The 22818-nt window shown below is 36.1% G+C and overlaps 1 protein-coding gene across 1 annotated transcript in view; it reads left to right on the top strand.

The window, feature by feature from the left end:
* SPON1 (spondin 1) overlaps positions 1-22818 on the top strand; it is a gene marked incomplete at both ends in the record, with an annotated part of 176230 nt that overhangs the window by 35691 nt on the left and 117721 nt on the right. Inside the window, one exon of the mRNA XM_084288308.1 lies at positions 20755-20828. Within this exon, the coding sequence (XP_084144434.1) occupies positions 20755-20828 (74 nt within the window). The remainder of the gene's footprint in view (positions 1-20754; positions 20829-22818) is intronic.

Raw genomic sequence — 22818 nt, 5'->3', positions numbered from 1 at the left:
GCACTGTGCTGGGCCACTCTTTTGTCTGTAGAAATCTTAAGTCACTTCTTACTACTAAGAGTATTGGAGAAAAGTGCCAGAGAAACATTATCTCATCTCTTTAGATTTTGCTTGTCATATTTAATAGGATAGATTGGTCAAATATCTGTAGACAATTGGGATTTCTTTTCTTGCTTTGAACTTCTGTCTGGGATAAGCCTCTGCAATTGCTAAGATGTGCCCTGCAGTAAACCAAAAAAAATTCAGTCTTATCAGTACTGGGAATATCTTCAGAGACGCAAAACAGCCCTAGGCTTTTAAGGGGATGCTATCATAGTGATTGTGCTGCAGTTAGTTCAGGCCATGTTAGGAAAATGTGTTGTATGTGCTGCAACTGATTGCTCAACAGGCCAGCAAGCTGGTCCTTGCCTGCTGCCCTCTCACCCAGAGCTTCTCCTTCCTCCTCCTGCTCAGTGGCGCAAGCAACGTGGGGGTGATTTGGTCTCAGCCCTGACGCTGGCTGTGAAGCAGTCTCAAACCTTTGGCAGTGCACATCTATCTGTTGCCTCTTGGGATCAGTAAAATAATTTTAAGAACACCTGTTTCAATGCTTACTGAAACAACCCAAGAATTCAGCTGTGGGCTTCTTTAAGCTCAGGACAAACAAGTGCATATGAGACTGTAGCTAAATAAACTGTTAAGTGTGCTGCTTGCTGCATGGCCAGACAGGTTGTATGTTAAGGTTTATATGTGAAAGCTTTCAAAGGAATTCCTTCAGCAATCCAGATAATTCTTTCAGAGTTGTTGAGCTGTTTATCGGTAAGGCTATTTGTTTTTCCACTCAGAACAGCCTCCCACCCAGTTGCATAACAAATACCCAAGACATTTTTGCTGTAGCGTAATAAGGTGATGATTTTTCATGTCTGCTTTTGGACAGATGTGATTTAAACTTTAATCCAGTCATCCAGTCATGGTATGTAACAACTCAAATTGGTGGATTTTTTAATTACCGCCCTAAACAGGATTGTCATTATCAACCTCCTTCCCCATCCCTCCCCCCTCCCAACAAACAAACAAACAAACAAAAAAAAAAACAACAAATAAGAACTAAAGGAACATCTTACAAATTGAAGTTCACAGAGAGGACGAATTTTTAGTGTTGCAAGTACCTATTTACAGTGCATGCAGATATCTTACGTGTCTATGTACTGCTAAAAGTGAAAGGCAATTGTTAGGTACTTTTCAGTAGAAATATGTGAAAAATACAGACCTGCTCCCAGTGGCTGGTTTGTTGACCTCAGAGGGAAAGTAACTAGACCTGAGAGCACTTCAAAGAATGAATGAAACAATCATGATTACTATAAGTTGCTAATGTCAGAAATTAACATAATAATATGGCACCATACCGTATACATTGCAATGTATTTTCAGCATTAATATTTGCATTTTTTCTTTTGGATGTCAAACTTTGATCACATCTGAATTAGAGCTTACAGTCAACATTCTTTATAAACCTGCTTTATGGTCATCTTCCACAGAATAACATAGAAACATTGGATGCAGTTTTCACAATTATTCTGACATTTGTGTGAGCTTTAATGCAGTAATAAAAGCAACAGTCTACAAACAGTTATATTACAAATAGTTACATCCAAACCCATCATGGGAAAATTCTGAAGCCTTGAACTTTAGAAGAAGAAAAAGCCCTCTGTATTTTTCTTTTCTCTGTGTGTGATGGAGTGCAAATAGTTTTTATTATCAATGCACATGTGTTTCAGTCCTTGGACTCTGAGCCTCTCTTTGTCCACGCATTTAAGCCCATGCTTGAGTCTCACTGAAGACACAGGACAGAATTAGACGCAGGACTTTGATTAGATGTCACACATAGATTGGAAGAGACCCTCAAGCACCTCAAGAGACCTTTAAGCACTCTTTTCCCTGGCCTCCTAAATGCTAAATCCAAATACATACAGGTACAGAGACTCCAGCATACCAGCTCTTAAAATTATTTCTCTAGATGGTTGAAATAGAGAAACAGCACATCACTTTGGGGATGGCCTTGGATACTGCAAGGTGATTTTATACACTCTGATTTTTAGGATTACACGTTAGGACTGGAATGCGCCATCAGGTGTCCAATTGAGAAGTCAGCCTTGTCTCACGGCACTAGGTACTGGAATAGAAAGTATTGCTATGTGGAACAAAGTTATTACTGAAACACAAACAGGATATATCAGGGTCTTACTTAGCAATAAGAATTCATTTGGTTGCCCTAACATCTGTGCTAGCTTTAGAAACTGCTTACATCTTTCTTGCTGCTGTGGTTGAAGACATCTGTATGGACTATCCTGAGCTGTCATGCTGTGTGCAGCCTACTTGATTTCTTGTTCACAGTGCAACATTTCCTCCTTCTATCCCTACGTACTGTCCCTTGTTCCTTGTGACTGATGGAACACTAAGGTACCACACAGTAATATGGAAGGACCACATTGTTTCCTTAACCTTCTGATAAAAGTTGCTGTTTTAAAGCTTTATTGCTTATTTTGGGGGTTCCTCAGAATGCATTTCCTCTATAAAACCTTTGAAAACATACTGTTAAAACTCTGAGAAATTTTCTAAATTATTTTTGCTATTCGCAATTTTTATAAAAACTAATCATTATAAAGACAATTGGGCAGTGGCAGAGCCTGGTAATATTTACATCATTGCATGGAAGCGAACAATTTTCAGGGGTTTGAACCCTCACTTGGCCAGTCTACTTCTATATTTAGTATATTTCGTATAAGTGAATCTAAAGACTTTTATTTTGACTCAAAAAAACAAAACAAAAAAACCAACAACAACAAAAAAACCACCCTTAAAAACAAAACACACCTAAAAATCATCGTACTTATTTCAGTCTCTTAGCAAAAATCACACATTTGCATTATTTGGTTGTATAATTCAGAACTAATATGTAGAGATTTTCATTCCCCAGATCAGTACTTCTGTCTGGTTATAACTTATTGTTGTATTATAGCTTAATGCTGTAGTTTTTTAGAGCAAGATTTTCACACATTTCAAACTGACTAAGAGAAGATGAATTATTTTCAGGCATCAGCTGTGATGATTCTCTAGCAAAAGCAGCTAGTGGAAATGTGTCCATTTTATCAAGGAAAGTCTTAAATCTGGATTTCAATTAGTGATATATATCATTGACAAAAAATTGAATAAATGTTTATTAGAAGTTGCTTGGCTGTGATGCAGAATCACTTCTTTTAGCCCCAGATTTCCAAACACAACTAGTTAGTTGAATTCCTCAAGAGAAAATGTCTCTCAGTGTGGTGCTCTCACATCACTGAAGAGTTAGGTAAAGGTCAAGCCCATGTAACTGATGAAAAATACAGAATGAAATAGTTTTCTGCAAGTACTTGTAGAATTCTGTGATAGAAAACAGGAGTGAAGAAAATTTTGTAAATCATCTTAGCTTGTTTCGTATTAAAATTTCTTGGTATGGAGAATCTTGTTAATATCCAAATTGATTAAATCTGTCACTTGGTGAAGATCGCATGACGAGTCAAGTACTGCTAGGTGGTAATTATCTTTTCCTCTGTTAGTATTTGATATTTTTCACTGAGTCTGAGATTAATTGTTAATGTAGTAAATTTTGGCCACATGCAGATAAGTAATATGCAATTATTATTTAGAAAAGAAACAACACTTCTGTGATTAGTTCATGCAATAATAGACTTCTTGGGCAATGGATGTGATTTATATGATAAATTTAGCAGAAGTTCTTGCTTACAAGTTACTTATTTCTGCCATACATATGATGCTTAAACAACCAACAAATTAAAATCTGTTATCTGTAAATATTGTTGGTTAACACTGCTTCTTGCAAAAATCCACCATATTTGTCATAATCTCTCTGCTGTTTGTTTCTGGAAATGTTTTCTGAGCCATGTTCAGGGGAGTGTTTTATAATTTTTGAGAAAAAGTGTTTTGTTTTGTTTTCTTTCTCTCTCTCTCTCTCTTTTTTTTTTTTTTTTTTTCCTGCATACATCATTCTCTTGTTTTTAATTGCACAGTTTTTTGGTTGTGTGTGGTTAACAGAAAATAGAAGAAATTTAAAGAATTATGGCCTTCCAAATAAAAGCTGTGACAGATTTAGTATATTAATGTAGATAGTGGCAAAAACTTCTAGGTAGTTGTGCTATTCTGGCAAAGCTGTCATACTTCCAGGGTGACACTTCAGTGCTAGCATATGGGCCTACTCCTTGGATATAATATTCAGTTTCCATTCTCCATGTGGATTCTGGCAATCCTATTGCTCTTGAGCCTTCAAAGCTCTCAAGGTGAATGAAATCCAGCTAGAGTTTTTTGGATGTGCACTTCTTGTTTTCTCGTAATTTCAAGCATAGTGTTCCTTCAGGTTGCTTGACATCTCAGTCTGAGTAAGCACTACACTGAGATGTGATGTTGAAAAGACTAAAAGAAGAACCAAATGCAAAGGATCCAAATGTCACAAAACCCCATGAGTTCATAGCTATGTATGCTTACTGAAACGATCTTGGTGTGCAGCCCTCTCTTCTCCATACTCAAAACTCACGATGAGATCCAACCAGAGGGCTCCTGGGGGAGAACTAGAGCATGACACATCTGGATAACAAAACCCATAAAGCGTGAGAGGAGCTCTGTGGTACGTGAATTAATGATATGCGACCAACTCAATAACAGTGTTTTAAGAAAAGTGTTTATCAGAAATGCCAGACTGAAATGGTCAGAATGAAATGCATTTCAGAATTACTCTCTCTGAGTAAGAGAATCGATACTATGATCCTCTAGCACAACAGCAAGCTGAACATACTTGCTCCTAACAGAACAAAGTTTCAATAGTCAATGAGCGGTAGAGTGGGCCTGCATCAGTTGGACTCCTCTGTTAGGTGGATGGGAGCTAGAGTGCTTCTTCCAAAATTATTGCAAATCTGCTAGATGATCACAGAGTTGAGCTTAAAAATGAAATATTATTTTACCAACTATTTATGATTCTTGTGTAATTGTGGATTGTATTTCCTGAAAAACAGATTCACGTATTTCTGCTTATTGAAAAGCCACACTGGTAACTTTGAAGCACTTGAGCTACTGGTACATAGTTGAACACCTATGAGGAGCTACTTCACTAACAAATGTCTCTAAACGTGCAAGGTGTGGAAACCCCAAAAGTACCTTCAGCTCATTTGGATTAGATGTTGAGTGGTAATGCAGTCTTTTTATTTTCTCTTCAGTCTTCCTGTATGATTGTCCAGATACATAAATGCCAACTATTTTACTTGACTGTCAATTAGAATACTTTAAAATAACAAACAAACAAAAACAGAAGGTTTTCTGCTGTTTTTGTTTGTTTATATATATATATTTAAAAATACTGGAGCACCTGAGTGCAGTTATAAAATATTTTCAAAAAGTTTTTTCTCGTATTATAAATAGTTATACTGATTTTCCCAATAGAATTATTGAGTCTTCTGCATGCAGAGAAATGATCAGAATTCATGTGCAAATAGTTTGAAAAATAATAACCCTGTTTCTTCCAGTTAATTAGCACATGGCAACTGCTGTAGCTTCTGTACTTCATTTTTTGATACACACACAAATATGAAGCTATGCTTCTATTGTCTAGCTTAAATAAAATCTTTTATTTAGGCACTCTATGTATGTCTATGCAATTAAGATAGCAGTCTAAGATATCTCTGGATGTCCTTAGAACAAATACAACCTTTGATGTATAGAAAATCTCGAGCTGCTTTTATTTTTCTCCATTCTTCACTTTTAGGAGTTGATATAATGGGAATGTACACAGCTTTAAATGACTAGGGACAGAGATGGGAAGTGAGAAGGCTTTGTCCATTCCTGTCTTTCACATTGGGCTCAGCTTGGTTTTCAATGCCTCAGTTTTCTCAGAAGCAACCAGGGACTCTTTATAAAACACAACAAGCCAAAAAAAAAAAAAAAAAAAAAAAAAAAAGATAGTATTTTACTGTTCTAATTACTTGAAAAGAATTGTTTTCTTCTTCCAGATTAATATATATATATATTTACAAAACAAATAGGACAAAACTTTAAAATTTGCAATATTACTGCAACTTATTACAGTCCTGTCTTTCATTTTTTAGGCAAGATACTCACAGAGAATTTACTTGCACTAGGAAAGAAGAATAACCTTCTGTACTTCTACACAGCTTCTATATTTAGAGTAGGTCTAATATTGTATTATAAAAATGCATAATTGCATTTTAATATATACAGTAATATATATCTCTATATTACTACATATATAATATATATAATATATCTAGGTGCCTCTGGATCTACTGACTAAACACATCTACATTTACTACAAAAACCTAAGCACTTGCTTTCTCACAGATTTAATACTGCTTCTCTATTTTCGCAGTGGAACACATGAATTTGGAAATTATCTGTTGTAAATGGACTTTCATGTAATTTTATGCTCTTACAAATATTTTTTTTACAGCACAATTAATAGAGTAATCCCATAAAATCCAGCTAGAGTCATTTCTGTTGTTTTGTTTGCAAAGACATAGTGTTGCAAAGGGGCTTAGTGGTTCTGCTACTGAAGGATGGAAGGATGGGATTGTTCCTTGAAGAGGGCAAAGCAATAGAAAACAATGGAAAAGAAAAATAAATATATTGTTTTGCATGAAACGAGCTCTTTGTATTGACTAGTCTGAAATCAACATTTTCTACTTTAATGACAAATAAATGTGCACTTCAATTTTATTTACTTTATTCTTCTTTTGTACTTATTTTTGTTCTAAATTCCTATAAATTTATAATTAAATGCATTTTAAATTAAATAATTGTTCATAAAGGACCAGAAGAGAATACTTTCTAGCAGCTGTCTTAAACAGTTAGCAATCATTTACGAAATGGCCCTGTGTGTGAATTTGTATGCGTTTCTGCAACTGTCTTCATAGTGTGGGGCATGCCTGCAAATTGAGTTTATGCCCTGATTTTTTGAGAAGCTTGTGAGATGGTGACTGTTTCTGCCTATATCCATGATGTTAATGATTCAAGTGGATGGCAGCTGGGTGTGTATCCTGCTGATGGGGAAAGTGGATAATCTTTCCATTATGAAGAGGAAAGGATTAAAGGTTATTTAAAGGTTACTTCTTCTGACTGGGCTGCATAAGCAGATGCATATCCTGCAGCCAGCTCTGTGGATGTTGCTTTGGAGATGCAATTTATTGGTCCCAGGTTTGAGAGAAGATATTCATATCTTCAGCTGATGGAGATGCTTGCAATAGAATCAAGCCAGACTTGGAGCTGGCATTATACAAGAGGTGCCTGGCCTGCTTTTCCTAGTACCTCTCAGTCTTTTGTGTTGTGAGAGGTCACTAAAATTTGAGCAGTGGATGGGGAGCAGAGTGGTGGGACTGACAGCACACTGCCCACGTAACGTGCACAGAGTAAGGAAAGAATGATCTTTCCTCTTGTGGCAGGGGGAATATGGTTACAGTTTTATTATTAATGATAACGTTGAATTCAGGCTAGTCAACGTAAAGTGTTTGTTTAATGAAAAAAAAAATCCCACTGTTTTTCTGTTGCTTCACTGTCTTCAAGGAACAAATCCATCTTGCAGTAGCAACACCGCTAATCCCCTTTGCAACAGTTTCACATTGTACCTTGAAAGAGCATATGAAGATTTCACACTAAAAAAATTCAGCGTTATGGCACATTTTGTGATAAATGTGAGCAACTCATGCAACCGATCAGTCCAAATGGTTATTGTATTGCACAAATACTTGTATTTTTTCTTAAACAGAAGCTGCTCTATCCCCCAACAATAACTTAACCAAAAACCCAAACCGAACAGCAATGACCAAAAACAATATTGGCCTTTAATATGCAGTGGTGTGTGAATGCAGGCATTAGAAAAGTACAGCACTTTGAATGACAGAGACGGTGCCATCAGTTCTCTTTTTGGTCTTCATTGTGTTTTCTCCATGCTTTCTGGTGAAGAAGTGCTGCAATTAAGATTAACCATTAATGGTAACAATTGACAGTAACTCAGACATGGAAATGATCAGAAGTCAATTGGATTCCCGTTTGGTACTTAGCAAAGATTTTTTTTAAATCTTTAAAATTTAAAGCTTCTATTTTTATATCTTAACAGTTATAGATGCTTGACTTCCATGCTCCTTCTAGATGCTCAACACTACTCTGAGGATACTTATTGCTTCCTAAATTGTGTTTAAATTGTGCACTTGGAAAAAAAACACATGAAGTAGTAGTAAATCAGGTTTAGTGGTTTCTAGTAATTCTACTTTCTGATCCAAAGCTTCAATATAAATAGAGAACTCATAACAAATTCTGATGCAAGGGACTTATTTGGTGCAATACCTGTCTTTTGCTGTGTGACTTCAGGATGAGCTCTGCTTGAGTTGTCCCTGTCCACCTCTGTTCTTCTAAACTTCTTGTGATGAAGTCCTGACAGTCCTCATAAGTAACTGATACCAATACTTATTTGTTGTTGCTACTGTTTTGCTAAAATGATTCATCTGTTGGCCCTTAACCTTAGGTGCTGTGATTTTACCTCATCAACCCCCCTCTTCAACCCATATCTTTACTTCAGACTTTTTTCTAGACTGTTTAACCTCAGCTCCTTCATTTTTTTCACCTTCTAAATATCTGATTCTTCTCGGTAGTCTTGTCTGAACTTTCTCCAAATGGTTGGTATCCTTAAACAGTGCTACTTAAACCTGAGCATTTTAATCCTACAGATAGCTCATGTGGCTCTGCTCAGTCTTAGGGAAAGAGCTTTCAGGGGAGTACTTTTTGTAACAGAATAACATTTACTTGTATTCAGCTTCTCATCCACTAGAACTCCTTCATCCTGATATCAAATACTTCTGTCTCATTGGCTTTTCCCTTTCTGTCTTTGTGCAAGTAATTATTCTTATCTAAAACTAGGACTTTATATTTAACATTATTTAATTACTGTTTTTCAGAATTCCTCAGATTTATGAACCGCTTTGCATTTTAATCAACTGCGGCTTGATATTGTCTGCAGTCAGTAGCTTGTTCTGTATTCCATCATTCAAGTTATTAATGAAAATGTTGATATTTGCATAACCTCACTGAACTTGAAACCCTTCAGTGAGTTCCAGCTGAGTTCTAAACACAAGAAGACAAATTCATTTGTTTTAAATACTTCAACGTGGTGGTGTAGAAATTCATGCCATCTGAGTCTGATGCAAGCATTTTTAATAAAATGTTGAAAAAATTGCTAGTTTGATGTATACATATATATATATAAATCTAGAAAAGGTATGAAGAATCAGTAAAATGTTTTTACTCAGTAGTATTATTTAATTGACAAAAGTTGTGTTGGAAAAGGATAAATCCTGTGAGAGTTGTTACATCTAGTTGCATATCCAGGAGAGGAAATGCAAAAGGATTATGACATTTATGGACAGAAGTTCTCCAAAGTATCTTGCAGTGCAATTTGATTCTGTCTGAATTTTGCTTTCAGTAAATGCAGAAGTAAAAGCACTAAATTCTGATTTCTTTCTGGGTAGGTCCCTAGTACAGTCTGTGTTTTCATAAATTCCAAGTATTGGGAGGAGAAAAAAAAAACACACACACACACAAAACCCACTCTATTATTTTCTTGTTGTTTGGTGTTTGTAAATGAAAATCATTGTTAATTTAGGAGCCTGGCAGCTGTAGAACATTTGCCATTCTGCAGCAGCTGTCAGTAGCACTCTGTTTTATTTTACAAACAGATGTTTAATTTGACTTCAATGACATTGTCAATTTTGAGGGGAAACAGAGGAAGGAATAGAAATAATCACAGTAGTCATAATTTGATTTCCTTTCAAAACATAAAACAGTCACTATTGATGACATCAGAATTGTTTCCACATTTTTTGACTGAATGTTTTTAATCTATTTTTTTATTACCACATGAACTGAAATTAAGCTTTCTCAATGCACAATAAGTCATGTTCAAGAAATTATTTGTCTCTTATGTCAGGAACTGAAGGTATTGTTTTAATGTAGTACACTTTAGAAAACAAATGGAATACCATTAAAAAACCCTACATATTTATATATACATATGGATCAAATGTCATATTACTTATACAATTTACAGGGAAAAAGATTTTTATATTAAAACCAGAGCACCAGTGGTTTCAATCTCATACAATCGTAATGTTGTTCACTGTAGTGTAATGGTATTCTCATTTCACATCAACAGAAGTGAAGGGCAAATTGGATCCAGTAATGAGGAAATAAGATCATGAAAAAGTTAAGTAACATTAATGTGGTTCATTTTTAATTTTATTAACCAGTGATTTTATCCAGCGTGTGCCCAGTGAGTAAGAGGCTTCAATATAACGTGCAGGTGAAATATCTTGGCAAGATCTTTCATTGTTCTAAATGTCTGTAGACCCAGGAAAGAGAGTTAAAATTAACACTATGCGGTCTTAATCCTACAACTCTTTGGCAATTCTTAGAAGTTACAAAGTAAGTTAGTCGTAAAAAGGGTGTATCTTACTGGTCATTTGCTCCTGTAATATCTGTTCAGGCATTTCAAGACTGTTTCTGTGAGGGTGTGAAAGTAAACTTGTTAAATTTAAGAAGTATATAGGCATATTTTTAGCAGAATTTTTCTGGCTTGCTGAGTTCAGTATTTGTTGGACTGTCTGCATGCCCACAGAGATCTAAAGTAATTCTATATAGTGCATCTCACAGTTTCAGGCACAGCTGTATTTTAGTATGAAAGGCAAATGGCTGAATTAACAAAATGCTAGATTATGCCATCATTACTTATGGTGAAAAGTATTTAACTCCTCGTGTAGATTTAAATGTATTAACTGAAGACTCTCTAAGAGCAATGTATTACACAAATGAAGGTCCCAGAACCTGAACATGGTATTTATCTTGATTCTTTTTTTCTTATGAAGAACCACAAAATCAGTTCTGATTTGTTTCTTTAAAGGAGCAGCTGCATGTATTGTTGTAATTCTTTTGAAACGATAAACAGAAAAAATCACCTAGAAAAGGAATTGTTCCTTGTGTCAACAGCCTGCTGAATCGATTCTTGTCATTCTACTTATCTCGTCTGATGATCTTTGGAAGGGATGTGTGAATGGACTGAAATACAAAATCCAGCAAATAGTTGGGTCAACCATTCTTTTCTTTCCCTTTCAGTAATTAGGTAGCCACTTTTTCTGTCTTTTCTACTTCATTGGATATGCATTCAGTATCTTTGCTTTCCTAACAGTAGCAGTCTGAATGCTTCCTGCTCTGCTTTCCTGCAGAAATGGATTTGTTGCCCAGTCAGTTCACTGCTTTTTCAGAACGTAGTTTAAGGTCTTGCAGTGCACCAGAAAGCAAACTTGAATTCTTTTCTTATTTCTGGGTTTTCTTTTGCTGCTGAAAGGGCAGACTTGCAGACACAGGGCCTTTTGGCTACAAAAATGATCAGCTCTCTTCATTAGGAGGTTAGTTTGACACTCACTCACTGCGCAGTGTACATAGCCTGGTGATAACTTGAATATCTTCCAACAACTGAAGTTCTACAGATCACCTGACATAATGTTTCTTCCCATAGCTTTCTCTCTGAAGCTGCAATATAAACTTATTCTGTACTTGGAAAAAAAGGTGTGCTCTCCTGTGCTGCAATTGCCTTGCGATTGTTTGCTGAAATAAATATATGATGAGAGAAAACTCATACAAAATAAAACAACGTTCTATACTGCAGAGATGTTTCCGTGTATATGAGGTACCACCATTTTATGTCAGTTCACAAAGAAATTCTCTTTTTCATCAGAGTTACTTTAGATAACAAATCCTAACAGGCATTTATCTAGTTTGTCTGAATAAATCATAGACAAAGCACTGTCTTCAGTGTAGTGAAGAAACACAAATAGCTCTTCATTCTTGCCAGTTTTATAGTAGCAGTCTATATTTCTGCCACCCGTAGTTCTACTTAGAACTTAGAAAGTACTAAAAACTTTCAAGCCAGTAAATAAAATAAAGCCAAACTCATGAAGAGGAAGCAAATTTCAGATATATTCAGATATGTGTTTTCTTCATTGACATTACCAGGAAAAAAAACAACTTTGCTTGGCAATACGGCAGTTTTAAGTGATGTCCTTATAATTTTCTAGTATTCCAGAGGCTACTCAGAAGAAATTAAGGCTGTGATTTTCATCTGATTAAGTGAAATTGAAGTTGGTAATTGATTTTAAAAGAAGGTCAGTTCTCAGTAGAAGGTCATCTCACAATCATCAGCAGCATGAGATTGCAGCACACATCTAGGTTTTCAAAACATCTCAGCATCAGGGTATCTAATAATTGTATGTTTTCAATTTTCAATGTGTGTGGCTTTCTGTCTCTTTTTTTGTAGGTGTAAACAACTGCTAACTATACATATATATTTATGAAGTCAAATAGGTACAACTTATGGTTTGTCTCGAAGATCAGGTTTGTTTTCCTTTATACTTCATTTTTGAAATCTAAACTGACTATTGAAAATGTTTAACTTGCACTGCTTAGGTGTCAATCTCAAAAATGTTTTCAGTTTGTTTATTTCCCATACATATAACAGAAGGAGCGCCCCTGCTTGTGTCTGCTGTGCTTGATCCCTTGCACTCATATCTCTGATCACTCTTGGTGTATTTTGACTGTCCGTGTTAAAGTATCTTCCTCTCTAGGAGTTTCTAATGAAATTAAGTATCTAATTAATTGCACTTTTGTTCCAAGTACAACTTGGTAGGATTGGATTCCAGTTCTTAGTTTAGTCTGTGCCTGCTTCTTACAGCTTCTAATATTAAGGGTAATTTATCATCATAATCGTTTCCATTATTACTTACTACTGTTCACAATAATGCTTTAATAGTTCTGTTCATGTACTCTTACTTGTTCTGATGATTGAGAGTGATACAGACTGAGTAGCTTTTGTTTAATCCCTGATGCTTTAAGCATAGTTGTAATCACTTCCTCCATGAAATGATGACCTTTATCTGGGTCAGGGATGTTTCAGGATTCCCACAGAAGCAAAAGGCTTCTTGAAACTGATTTTTTTTTTTTTCCCTTGCTCCCTGCTGCTATATCTTGTTTTACAGAAAAGGCTTCAAACCATTTTGAGAAAGAATCAGTCATTTCAAAAGAATTGAGTATTCATTACCCCAGCCTCTTTTGGGGAGCTAATGTGTATAACCTATTTGTAACCACATCCAGTCTGCCAATCCGCTGCTGTAGTAAAAAGGTCTGACTAGACTTTGGTCTTGTCCTTCCTCTGTGTATCTCAGACAATTTTTGATCCATTTCCTAACACCTGTTTCTGTACCTTACAGCATTGCTGCTTCCTTGACTCTAAGAGTAATTTCCTGATTTTCACGTAATGTGTTTCGCAATTCTTTCTCCATTTACCTTCTTGATCTGTTTGTTTCTGCTGTGCTCTGGTAACTGTCCTAATGTCACTTCCTCATGTTGCAGGTCTTCTGCTGCTTTAGCTGCTTAGTCGACTTTTTCACCCCATTCTGCTCTAGAGTCTTATTCTTTCGAGCCTTTAGATGCCTAATTGAGAACTGACCCCCATCACAATTCCCCTGCTTATAAATCTTCTTTGCATCAATCCTTAAGCAAAATTACCTCTGTCACCCCTCCTTTTAGCTTCTCCTAACCCAGTCAAACATCCAGTGTCATATTCCCTTCACACAATAACCTGAAGCAGGTAAAATCACAGCCAGCCTTTTGTTGCCTTTAAACCTTAGGGATTATTGTTGTCTGCTGGGCTGACCTGCTCGGAGTGGTTGTTTTATGTTGTCCCATTCAGGTTCAAGGCATGCATGCCCTCAGCACCATTGCCATCAATATTCATTGAACTTCCATCAGTGAGCCAAAGGTAATTTGCTGTAATTTTGTACTGAAATCCTTCAAAATCTTCCTTCAGTCCTGTTCATAGTTGGTGTTGTAAATGACTGGGCATTGACCTTCTGCTCCCATATTGATTATAGCACACTTTAAAGAGATCAGGTTACTGAAGATTTCTGAGGTTAATCTCTGGTTTGTTAATATTAATGCCTATAGAGCAACAGAAATATTGGATGCTCTGTGCTTCCTGTCAGTGATCCTGGGAGAGTATACTTCGGAGGAGACATCTATTTGGATCACGATAGGGGCAGCACATGGTTTTTGTATTGTCCAGGCAGCTGCTAAGCATTCCCAAACATAGGCTGAATAATGCCTATTTCCATGATATTGCCTATTTCTATGATATTTCCATGTATTCATAGATTACTGGGACTGGCTTGTTCTTTGGACCTGTTACAGCAAAACTGCTACCAGTGCTACGGGTGCAGCAGCTGAACAGACATGAGAAGGATGTATTGAATTTGGCATGCACGGAACTGAATTAGGAAGAGCAAAATGCGTGCCGCACAAGTTCCCTGCAGGTGCATCCTCCAGCAGTTTATGTACCAAAGTTTTTCAACAATATTTGCCACAAATCCTTACTCCAGATACTTTTTTCAGCCAAAACAACTGTGTGAACTGAAGGCACCACTCCAACATTGTCTGCAGCTGCAAACTTGTTGCAGCAGATTTTGAAAAAAGAGTAAGAGGATGAGCCTGGTTAAAACTTTCCTAATAGCATAAAGTCATTTAATGGATTAATTTGATCATTCTTTGTTAATTGCATGTGTTGCATGAGTGGGATACTCTTTCAACTATTTCTCAAATACAATTTGAATGTGCCTTCTTCGCATGTCCCGTGTTCTGTTCCCACAGCATGGGGAAAGTGGAAAGGTTGCAGATCTTGACCCTCTTCTTTTTATCAGTCTGTTCTTTTCTCTGTCCTCATACTTCCAGCGTAAACAACCAGTATCTCCTGGCATCATGCGTCTGACGGTTCAGTAGGCTGTAGTCTCAGCTGTCAGTTAAAGTGCTTAGAAAAGATGAAGTAGAAGAGATTCACTTGTTAAAGGTATTAATTCTTGAAAGCTGAAGTCTCTGGATAAGCTGCACCAACAAAATAACAAGTCTCTTTCTTCTGATCCTGCTCCAGATCCAGCTACAACGGATTTGGGATGTCAGACTTAATCTCAACTACTGTAGGAGACACATCAAAGTTATACTTCTCTAGGCAAATACATTCATAACATTAAAGTCTCTCTTAAGAAGTCAGTATTAGGCACTTATACTTAATACTTATTTTTAATTGGTATTAATTTGTCTTGTCATCCATTGTGGTGCTTTAGCCTTCAGGCTCCTGTAGACTAAAATGTGGCAATGTTTTTTCTGAACTTGGAAGCATGAAAAACATTAGTCCTACCTGGATTCCTGCATCTGAATACCACATAATCGGTATTTTACAAGGGGGTGGACTTGATTAGGATATTGCTTTTGATACACAATTCTTGTCTGTACAAGCAAATAATTTACTCATTGAAATATAACTTTGCATATTGCTAATGGAGACATATTCTAAAGGAGTAGTTGGAGGATGACAGCTCTGATATTTTGTTAGTATCTATTGATTCACTTCCTTCCTTCCCAAATACCATAAGAATATTGAAAATTTAGAACAATTATTCTAAAATCTTGGGGATTGCTTTCAAGCTTTGTTAACTGGGCGCTCATGCAGATGAGTTTAACTTATTTTGCTTTGGTAATGCAGTGCACAAAACAGAAAAGGGTAAGAATAAAAAATAAAACCCACAAAATTTATTTATTTTTTTTAATCCCCCAACCTGGAGCATGGGGAGGGAGTTTGAGAGGGAAGGGAAATACATGTAGGGTATATAGCTTAAAAGGGATATTGTAAAGGGGTAAATATGCTTTATACTGTGCCAAGGCCACCCATGCTTGCTCTTCATTAGTGGCCAAACCAACAGAGGACAAGCTGTGATGTGGATTTTTTTTTAATATTATTTTTAATGTGGACTGATGAGGAGTAACATGTGGCAGGGTTTTGAACATATCCTTTGATCATGTTGTTCATTCTCTGCCACGTTCTGTCATAGCAGATGAAGTGGGCTACCAGCTCTGAAAATGGGGACATGGTTTTCTCTTTCTTTTCTTTCTTCTCTTGAATGTCCAGAGGGATTCAACATTTGAGTTCCTTGTGCGAGTGGGTGAGTGTTAGACAGGTTGCATGGACTTTTAAAGCAAAGATAGAACCATGCTTGAACAGCTTTTTGTTTTGTTTTGTTTCAATTTATTATTTTGATTTTAGGATTTGTCTGTTAACGCACAAGTGCTCTACATCAGATGACTGCAAGTTAGCTCACTGATATAGCTATCAGATAGTACAGCTCTGAGCTCCCTAGCTTAATAAAAACTATACTCCAAAATTCGATAGATTTCTTCTATCTTCTATACAAAATCAGCACTTAGAATAACAAAATAAATGTCCTCCAACCAGCCAGTCCTAGCCAATATTTTCTGACTCTTCTTTGCAGTATAATTTATAGAGCGTAGTTTGAAACTCAAGGAGATGGAACTTGCTGCAAAAATTGTGACTATCAAAATACATGGTGAAGATAAAGCTCACAAATAGCAATGGGTTTTAAGAAATGGGAATTTTTCTCAAGAGACCTGGGCGAGCTCATTCTTTCATCTTTTTTTTTTTTTTTTTTTTTTTTTGATTTTGCAAGTAAATGGTGTAGCGTACATGTCAGAAATGATTTTGTCATGCCGAGTTTTTATCCTGAAGATATTAGATTTAATATTTATGTCCTGCGACCATTCAAGCAAGGAACAGAGAGATTTTCTGAGGACAAATACAAGATAGCAGCATATATAATTTTGTTTTTCCTTAGAGCTTTTTGTTGTATTATATATGATGGCCAGATCAGTCCTGCAGTCAGTGAGCTTCCATGTATGCATGGGACAATAGGCCTGAGTATGATATGAAGGACAACCAAAAGGACTTTGAAGCTACAATAAGGTTGTAAAGGTGAGTTTAGAGTACTTTGCTCTTGCTGTGGGGTTTTGCTCAGTTGCATTTTCTGACAGTGCAGGTAAAATGTTTAAAAATAAAACTGAAGAAGGATATTCCAGTGTATGTGTATGCACTGATTTTTTATTTTTATTTTGGAAGCTTTTATTATTTTTTCAGCTGACTGATCTACTAGAGGAAAGACAATCATCACATGTAGAGCTGTAAATGTGGGAAAACTGATAGACTTGGCATTAATATTGTGCTCATCCAACATGAAATACAAAGTCTGGTGACACAGTTAGATTCTGGTTTGAGACCTTTTTCTTTGGTAAGACCGAGCTCAGTTTCCTAGTTGAAAAGTGTTTTGATAAATATAGTTGTCAAATACTCTACCAGCGTAAAAATTGCTAGGCACTGAGTAGCTAAAGAGCTGCATATGCTTTCAGAGGAGTTTCAAGTGATTTTTAATACAAGCATTTGAAAGAAAAGTCGATGATGTTGGTCAACTACACGAATTAGCACAACAGAGTTGTGGGTTTTCACTAAGACAAGACAGAAGGAAACGAAATGAGAAAATCCTAAATAGAATCATAGAATTAGGAAATTCACTTAAGCTATACACCAACACCAAGAAAACTATGGTAGAGGTAACTATATGATTATTCTAGTGCCAGGGTAAACGGTACAGAGCTAACCATAGAAATTCTTTATCTTTAAAAGACAACAAAATGCAAAAAGCAAACTTTTAGCATTAAATATCTTATTAAATATAATTGTTCTTGGTAGCTTTCTGAGGTGGGAAGGAACTTAAAGTAATATAACTAAATCAGTAACGAATGGAATGATCAAAGAAAATAGTTTTGATGGCTGGAAGGGCAAGACAAAGTTAACCCATAAGTAATACAGAACAAAGCTTTTTTTTTGTCCGTAGTCCAGGAGCTTATTATGTTTTCTTAATATCCAGGTGTGTTTTTTTTGTACTCTTTTTTTCTTAATCCATATTTTACTTTTCCAGTGAATTTCCTAAAGTGAATTTTACCCTGCTATCTCACAGACTTTCAAGTGTTGATTTTGCTGGTGGTCTGCAACTTCTGGCAAAACCCAGTGTCACCAGAAGTTCTTTTCACATAAATAAGTACATTTATATATTTGTATGAATCAAAAAGGTTATCCTGTAGATAACCTTTTAAGAACTGATTAAGAACTGCTGAATCTGTAGCTGTTGCAATGCTTAGCCAAGAACTCTAAGACAGCAAAGTACTGTGGAAATTTGCTTTTGGAATAACGAAAAAAGCCTGGAAAGGGTACTGTGCTTCTGTAAGGGTGAGGGAATGACTTGGGGATCTTACTCACTACTTCCTCTGTTCATGCAGGGCATTTACATGGTGCTTGAAATTGTATTCACATGTTTTGTTAGAGGTCCACGTGTTGTAAGGAAGCATGAGCTTTGTAAGAACTAGAATAGAAATGGACAAAGTGGATGTGCCTTTAAACTTAGGGTATATTCATAAGCTCTGGCAAAATCTATTTTATTAAAATGTAACTCTAATATTGTACTTATTGCTTTTCATGTAAGCTTAAAAATGTCATAGGAACAATTCTTATAGATCCTCTTCCATGCTTCTTTTGTCACATCATTACACCCACAGAGGCACTTTAAAGTAAGATTATTTCTGTTGACGTTATGATTTGACAAAAGGTGTAAGGAAGATGATCTAAATCTGTTTCTACAGAAAAAGGGGAAAAAAAACCACGAAATTTCTGGTATGACTTGCATCCCCAAGGTTGCTCTGAATTTTTATGGTTTATGATGTTCCTGCTTGTTAATATCCCAGATGTAATTTATGTGATTTTGCTAAAGCTTTTCCCAGAAGAATGGCACAGTTATTGCAGAATTGTGCTGGAGACGCCTTCTCATTCCAGGGAAGTCTCTTAGGGCAGGTCTCATCCTCCTTGTGCTCAGATGTGGTCTGATCAAACCATGACAGGACAGAGACTGTGACCTGCTTGTATCCAACCTATGAACATCCTGAAGCAGCATCGCGAAAGCAAATATTACAGAAAGCTACCAGATATCCCTTGGTTTTTCTGAGAGAACTACAAAACAGAAATAACCTTTTTTTTTTTTTTTTTTTTTTTTTTTTTTTTTAAATAAAACCAGATGCTGCTAGATGTAAGTAAAAGGAAATGAGTCTGCTTGTTATGCATATGATTTTGCTCATAATGTGATGCGATGCAAATTCTTTAACAAATACTGAAAAGCATCACGTGAAGGTAATGAGAACTCAAGCAGATTTTGGAGATGCATTGGTTTCCTTTTTCTTTCTTTGATGGTGTGCTAATGTGTTGGTGGGAGACCTGTTTTCCCTTTTCCCGTTTTACTTAGTTGGTTTTGCTAGCAGACAGAGAGAAACAACTCAATTAAAAATCCCCTAAATCTGTTAAAATGTAGGGGAAAAGCAATCAAATCTCCCCTTCCCATTAAGTTTAGATAGCACTGGTTGTGGGAAGGGACAGGCAGGATTTATATAGACAGCCGATGTGTACCTTGTGTAAATTCTTGAAAGCTTTCTTGTGTCTCTGTAAAAGTTAGCCGTTCCATTTTAAAGCTATTTTTGTAAGCATCAAAACTCAAAGAAAGAGTCTTTAGTCAAAATCGGGACTTTTATAGAAGAATAAAAGTTCTGTCAAAATAATTAATAAAGAAATAAATACAAGTAGTGATTAAAAGTAGGAACATATACTGATCTGATCAGTTGGTCAGTCTCCAATCTAGAAAATTATTATTTAAACACTGAATATTTTAAATTTAGTTTAATGCTAGTTCTGTCTGACTATTGTAATGTTATGTGCCTGCTTTGGATGTCTATGCAGCCATCTAATATATCAGTCAGCTCCCAGCTGGAGTCAGCAACAAAACTCCCATTGGCTTAATTTGGATTATTGGCTCCATATATAATCTCAAACACAGCTGAAGAGATAATGATTCAGAGAGTTGTGAAGCTTTTGCTGTTAGAAAAGGAACAATTCCCTTGACATTTCGCACTGATGAGCTAACCACAGCAAAAAGAATAAAATAAGTAAACTTCAAGCAACCTTTCTATATTTTATTTCTAAAATAGCTGTTTCTGAAATTAAATACTTCTAATGTTTTTGTTATCTGCAGATTTTGGAGCTCCTTCACCAGAAAGCTGATTTCTTGTTTGTTTAGATTTTTAAGTGTAGGTGCTTTTTTACAGTAAGCTTTGCAAAACCAGTTCTTTAGAATGAGATTTAAAGCATAGGATCACAGAATAATTTACGTCGGAAGGGACCTCTGCAAATCATTTCATCCACCTGCCTGCTTGAAGTAGATGTTGCTACATCAGGCTGTTCAGGGATGAGTATGAATCAAATTTTGAATACCTCCAGGGATGGAAATTGCACAACCTGTCTAGGTCTGGATGGCTGCTGCTAACTCACTATGCTTCCCTCCACCAAATGCTGGCAGATAATGCTCTTGCTTTCGGTAAAAGTCAAACTTATTCATTTTTGTTTCATACAGCTTTCTTCACAGCCTTGTTTGGTTTCCTGTACTGTCTTTTGCCACACCGTCCTTTACAAGATCCTCTGTTAAGGATGAGCAAGCTGTGCAAATTCATCTGTACAATCTCAAATGGAAGTTGAAATAAAAATATCCTAGACTTAGTACTGTATATATTGTCAAAAGAAGAAAATATGCCTACGTTTTAGCACTCTGGTTCTGTCCTTCTGCTACTGTGTCATACACTTTTTTTTTCCTTTAAGAAATAAACATTTCAAACTTTTTTTCTTTGCAGAGCCAGTATTGTGCAGAAGCGCATCATTTATTTTCAAGATGAGGGCTCTCTCACCAAAAAAATTTGTGAACAAGGTAAGGTTACTTCCTTGTCGTGTTCTGCTGTTTTCTCCTAATTCATTATATCCAATTAAAAATTTGAGGCCTTCAGCGGTTTCATCCAGGTTCAAATTTAGGGTCTCCTATTCAACAGTGTTCTTCCTTACTCTGCAAATGTTTCTCATATATACCCTTCCTTGTTTTCACCTAAATGTGACACTTGCACCTTTTTACCTGGTGTGAAACCTGTTTGCCCCCATAGCACGTAGTTTAATGAATCCCAGACTATTTCATTCTTTCCTAAACCTAAGCATAGGGGAGGTATTTAAAATTCACACGAGGAAGAGAAGACAAGTTTAGTTGTCCTTTGTGATAGTTTTTGTTTCTGCATGTGCAAATTCCTCTTCCCCAGAAAGTCATGCAAGTGAAGTTAGTCCAGTTAATCTCAGTCTCCTGGTTCTTCTACGGCATGCTGTAATTATTTTCATTCTGGTCTCTTCAGAACAAGGGCTGTCAAGACTATGCTTGCATATATGGAGGTGGGAAATCGATGAAGTAGATTAGGCCTAAACTAAGGGAAATTATTTATATACATTCTTCAGGGACTTTATAGAATCCTTTACCTATTCTTAAATACACAACCTGTTAAAAGAAAGATATGGGGAAGGTGGACTGCTACACTCTGTAATCTGGTGGTGGATGGACTGCTTTTGTTACTCTGGCAGTAAATGTATGCATGCTGCATATAGGAATATATGCATATATTAGGAGTATACATCTGCCTTTAAATTGATTTTCCATCTTAGGAGCAGGGTGTGTTGTTCGTATCTGTGTATCAACAACTGACCACTCCCTTAGTATCAGCATGCACATCTTCTTTTGATTTAAATTCCAGATCACATAGCATAACTCTTTCCAGGAGAAACTTCCCCAATTTCCTTGAAAAGTAGTAACGTTGTGCAGAAGTGCAGGGATGATTGTTATGGGGGTGATTCTTCTCCCTGCAAGTTTGGAATTGTTTTTCTTTAGTTTGAGCTATGCTGAGGAAAAAAAAAAAAAATGCTTCTTTTGAGTTACTACCACACTGTCCTTCATTTTTACTAAACTGAGTGTGTGTCAGGGAAGTATTTGATTGCATTTAATGAATGTGAAATCCCCGACTGTAGCCAAGAAACTTGTATGTCATAGTTTTGTGCCATTTCAACTATGGAAAGGTGTAAGCTAGACTTGTTAAAAATAATATCAGAATCACAGAATTTCTAGGTTGGAAGAGACCTCAAGATCATCGAGTCCAACCTCTGACCTAAAAAATATTGCACATTCAGTGTCAAATATGAAGTAAAAAGCCACCAAAATAAACAACAACAGTGAATTTGATTAATATTCCTGAAAAGAAAGCAGAAAAAAAGTAGAACTATTAAATAAAGGATAGGGAATTAAATTTAAAGCATATTTATCTCTAGAAGCCAAGTTATGTCAAAATTCTACTTTTTAACTTTTGCCATATTTTTGAATAACAGCTTCACCTTTGAAGAATTTTAGTTGTCTATGACCAGTTCTGATACTGGAAGGTGTGTTTGGCCATTGCTAGCTACTCAGTCTATTTGAAGTATTAAACTCTCTATTTAAAATATTAAAGACAGCCAGAAAACTTTGGCTTTCTTCTTCAAAACCACTTTTGTTCTAGTCTAGATACGACGTCAGATAAGGAGAAAGCTATTGGCAATTTTGTAGATACCTGTACTGAGCTGTGTCCTGAAGTCACTGAATGAGGGAAAGTACAGAAACACATAGTCTTACTAATGAAAGTTTTATGTTGCAGATACAGGTAAAACTGTAATACAGTCCCACTGTTTGTCCTTTCAGAGTAGGCCGGAGCAGGTGATTCCTTTCTATTGGAAAGAAACATCTGAAACTCATATTCTCAGATCATGAGAAAGACTTCATTTCATTCACACAAGAGGCAATTTGGTCAAGTCCTTAAACTCTTTTTACACATAGTAGTATGTATTAAACATTATTAAAC

The sequence above is a fragment of the Netta rufina genome (assembly GCF_964035555.1).
Source record: "Netta rufina genome assembly, chromosome: 5".
NCBI lineage: Eukaryota > Metazoa > Chordata > Aves > Anseriformes > Anatidae > Netta > Netta rufina.
This window is presented reverse-complemented; position numbering and strand designations above follow the sequence as displayed.